General features: G+C 43.1%; 1 protein-coding gene across 1 annotated transcript; it reads right to left on the minus strand.

Annotated features, from left to right (window-relative positions):
* Positions 1 to 525: 525 nt before the first annotated feature.
* Positions 526 to 4136, minus strand: LOC144329862 (endogenous retrovirus group K member 7 Gag polyprotein-like). The gene has a single exon (XM_077939352.1). It carries the CDS (start codon positions 3396 to 3398, stop codon positions 1311 to 1313), a length of 2088 nt encoding a protein of 695 aa, XP_077795478.1. The 5' UTR covers positions 3399 to 4136; the 3' UTR covers positions 526 to 1310.
* Positions 4137 to 4357: the final 221 nt, after the last annotated feature.

Here is a 4357-nt window from a genome sequence, read left to right on the forward strand (position 1 = left end):
GTTGAAGGACTTGACCTACGAAAGTTTGACAAATAGTTGGACTATTAAGCATTCCCTGAGGTAGTACTTTCCACTGGAACCTGGTGGCTGGTTCTTTATTATTTATGGCTGGTATAGTAAAGGCAAATTTTTCACAATCTTGCTCTGCCAGAGGAATGGTAAAAAAGCAATCCTTAAGATCAATTATAATTAAAGGCCAGTCTTTTGGGATCATGGCCGGAGAGGGCAATCCGGGTTGAAGAGGCCCCATGGGTTGAATTACAGCATTTACGGCTCTTAAGTCCATTAACATACGCCATTTGCCTGATTTTTTCTGAATTACAAATACAGGAGAATTCCAGGGTGAGAATGAAGGCTCAATGTGTCCTTTTTTTAATTGTTCCTTTGCTAATGAATGTAAAGCCTCCAGTTTTTGCTTCGGTAGCGGCCACTGATTTACCCATACCGGTTTTTCTGTTTTCCAAGTTAATGGAATGGGTTTAGGAGGCGCTACAGTGGCCGCCCCTAAAAAGGATACCCTATTCCTTTTCTTTCTTGATTTTTCTTAGTCTCAATTGGGACTTTAATGCCATTTTCATTTTTCCCTAACCCCTTTCCTGGTATATATCCCATCTTAGTTATGATTTTTTGACTTGTGGGGCTGTATAATGGAGCGGGCATAATGATTTCCGCACCCCATTGCTGTAATAAATCTCGACCCCATAGATTAACAGGAATTGAAGTAATCATTGGCTGAACAGTACTTTCTTGATTATCTGGTCCTAAACAATGTAAAATCATTGTACTTTCGTACACTTCTGAAGCTGTGCCTACGCCGACAAGTCTTGTAACAGCCTTTTGTTTAGGCCAATTTTTTGGCCATTGATTTAAAGCAATGACAGAGATATCTGCTCCAGTGTCTACTAACCCTTCAAACTGTTTTCCTTGAATAATGGCCTTACACACAGGTCTGCTCTCAGAGACCAGATTTGCCCAATATGCAGCCTTTCCTGCCGGATCAGTGCTTCCGAACCCTCCTGTTCTTTTTATCTCACTGTTTCCAACTTTAATATAAGGTAGGAGTAATAATTGAGCAATCCTGTCTCCTGGACTGGCACTCCAAGGAATTGAGGAACTAATAACCAATTGAATTTCGCCTTTAAAGTCTGAATTAACCACACCAGTATGAATTTGAACTCCTTTTAGATTTAAACTTGATCTTCCTAAGATTAGTCCTACAGTCCCCTCAGGCAATGGGCCATATACCCCTGTGGGGATTTTTCGAGGAGGCTCCCCTGGAAGCAGAGAGACTGCTTGTATGGTGCATAAATCTACCGCTGCACTGCCGCTTGTGGCGGGGGATAATTGCTGTATTGTGATAACTGGCTTATTCCCTGAGACACTTGTGGCAGTGGGGGTTGTTGTTCCTGAAAACCCTGAGGAACAAAGGGCTGAATTTGGAATGCCCCAGTTTGTTGCGGGGCCTGAGGCTGGCCCCTCCTCTCGTTTCCCGACAGTAGTTGCCCATTTTTATCAAATTTAGAATGACATTGATCACCCCAATGTTTTCCCTTTTTACATCTTGGACATAGGCCAGGTGGCTCTTTACCTGTTGTTGTAGTAGCTTGAGTAGATACATTTTGTTTATTTGAGACTAGGCAATTCTTTTTTAGATGACCAATTTGACCACAATTATAACATCTTCCCCCAAATGTTCTAACCTGTCCTCCTAAAGCAACTCCTGTGATTGCTTGAGCCATAAGCATAGCTTTATGCATAGCTCCTCCAATTCCATCGCAGGCCTTAACGTACTCTGAGATTACATCTGATCCTGCGGGAACCTTTCCTTTTAATGGCTTAATGGCTGATTGACAATCAGGATTGGCGTTTTCATATGCCATCAACTCCACTATGACCTTACGGGCATTCTCATCGGTAATTGACTTTTGAGCAGCATCTTGAAGTCTTGCTACAAAATCAGGGTAGGGCTCTTTAGAGCCTTGTCTTATTGTATTAAAGGAGGGGCAGTCGGTTCCTGGGTCTTGGATTTTCTCCCAGGCCCTAAGGCAGATAGCCCTGATTTGCTCAATGGCCTCATTTGGCATTATTACTTGTTGGTCAACAGTGCTCCAATTTTGACCTATTCCTAATAGTTGATCTGCATCTATGTCAATTGGAGGATTGGCAGTCCTATTTTTTCGGACCTGTACTTGTGCCCCATCAATCCACCAAGTCTTAAATTGTAAAAACTGAGAGGGTGAGAGTGAGGATTTTGCCAGAATCTCCCAATCATAAGGAATGAGTCTATGTCCATGAGCAATGGAATCTAATAATGTTCTCATGTAAGGAGAGTTGGGTCCATACTGTTTTACTCCCTCTTTCATTTCTTTTAGCATTTTTATAGAAAAAGACTTATATCTGGCTTCAGCTACGGGAAGCTCTCCCTCTTGGGCCCCTTCTCCAGGTGGTCTTGCTTCTAATATTACTGGGAATTGCCACGCCTCAATATCTCCTTGTTTTCTTGCCTCATCAATAATTTTATGTAACGCACTACCCTGTGTACTAGGCGGTGCTGTAGGATTAAGTCTCATGGTGGGCGGCTGAGGATATGGCGCCCTGCCCTGTGGCGCTAGAAATGTTCCTGGCTGTCCACACGGATTTTCTGGGGGCAACCGATACTGCAGTTCGGCTGGCGGCCAGTATTGATAGGCTACTGGCGGCTGGGTCTTATCTTCTACCGGCTGATATTGTGGACACTGCATTTGGAGTGGCATTGCCATGACAGAAACTCTATCTTTTTCTATTTGATCTTCTTTTGGAGTTTGTACTTGTTTAACCTGCATTTGAGGTTGTAAAGTTACAGGCATTTGAGCTGCTGGAAGAGCAGTTGGCCATCGTGGTTTAGACTCTGATGGCTCTGCTAATTCTGGATTTTTTTCTTCTAATTTTAACGTTTCAGGATATACTACCTCCTGTAATTGATTATTGTCAACATTTTGCGTTGACCGAGCCATAGCCGGCTCTGATACACATTCACAGTGTGAACTTTCCTTTCCTTTCCGGGATTCTATCCCTGCCTCTTTTTCACAATCTACTGCACAGCTTTTAGGGACATCAGAAATTGGAACGCTATCTTCTTCTGTTTGAAATGGTTCTAAAGCTACTTTAATAATGACCCAATCATTCCATACTGTGAGCGGAATGATTTTACCTTCCCTACTTGCTTGTTTTAATTCTTTGCCAATTTTTTCCCAGTCTTTTAGATCTAAAGTTCCCTGTTCTGGAAACCATGGACAAAACTGCTCTATTGTTTGAAATAGTGTAATTAGATTTTTGGTAGAGACTTTAACTCCCCCTCTTTTTAAGAGAATTTTAATAAAGCTGCGATAAGAGGCATATTTACTCTTAGTTTGCCCCATTGTTACCCTAGGTTCTTCCGAGCGCACAAGCTTACCGCAAGGCTGACTGTAGACGTACTCGGGAGTCTCTCGTCGACTTGTCCTCAATGACCACGCTCCAGCGTACCTTCACCTTAGAGAAAAGCTTCCACGTTGGGCACCAGATGAAGGGGTGGCCTGCCCCTCCACACCTGTGGGTGTTTCTCGTTAGGTGGAACGAGAGACTTGAGAAAAGAAATAAGACACAGAGACAAAGTATAGAGAAAGAAAAGCGGGGGCCCAGGGGACCGGCGCTCAGCTTACAGAGGACCCACGCCGGCACCGGCCTCTGAGTTCCCTTAGTATTTATAGATAATTATCTTTACCATCTTAAGGATAAGGGAGTGGCAGGACAATAGGATCATTTTTAGGGAGGAAATTAGCAGTAAGACATAAGAACAAGGATCTGTGACATGAATAAGTTTAAAGGAAAATCCTGTGCCTTGAGATAAACCTTTTAGCAACATTGTTTCATCCTATCACATGGGGATAAACCTTGGACAATACCTAGCTTTTCTAGGAACAAAGTCACACCCTGCACGCCCAAAATCCATTAAACCTTGAGTTACCACAGCACATGTCTCTTGCAAGGACAAGGTTGGGGGTAGGGTCACAGATTAACAGCATCTCAAATACAGAACAAAATGGAGTCTCTTATGTCTACTTCTTTCTATATAGACACAGTAACAGGCTGATCTCTTTCTTTTCCCCACAAAAAAATCTTTTGACCTTGCAACCCCTTCAAGCTTCTGTCTGCTGAGTCTAAAGATCTTTTGACAAATCCTGATTGTCCCACAGCCAGCACATGTGCCTGACCCCTTGATGCCCATTTAGGCTTCTGCCCATAATTCGGTTAGTGCCATCACTGCGTAAGTGATGGACCTGTTGCACCTGTCTCTTTTACTGGGTTCCAGCATGGCAAAGCTTTTCATTTGCTTGAG

This window comes from Macaca mulatta, chromosome 7 (genome assembly GCF_049350105.2).
Source record: "Macaca mulatta isolate MMU2019108-1 chromosome 7, T2T-MMU8v2.0, whole genome shotgun sequence".
Taxonomy (NCBI): domain Eukaryota; kingdom Metazoa; phylum Chordata; class Mammalia; order Primates; family Cercopithecidae; genus Macaca; species Macaca mulatta.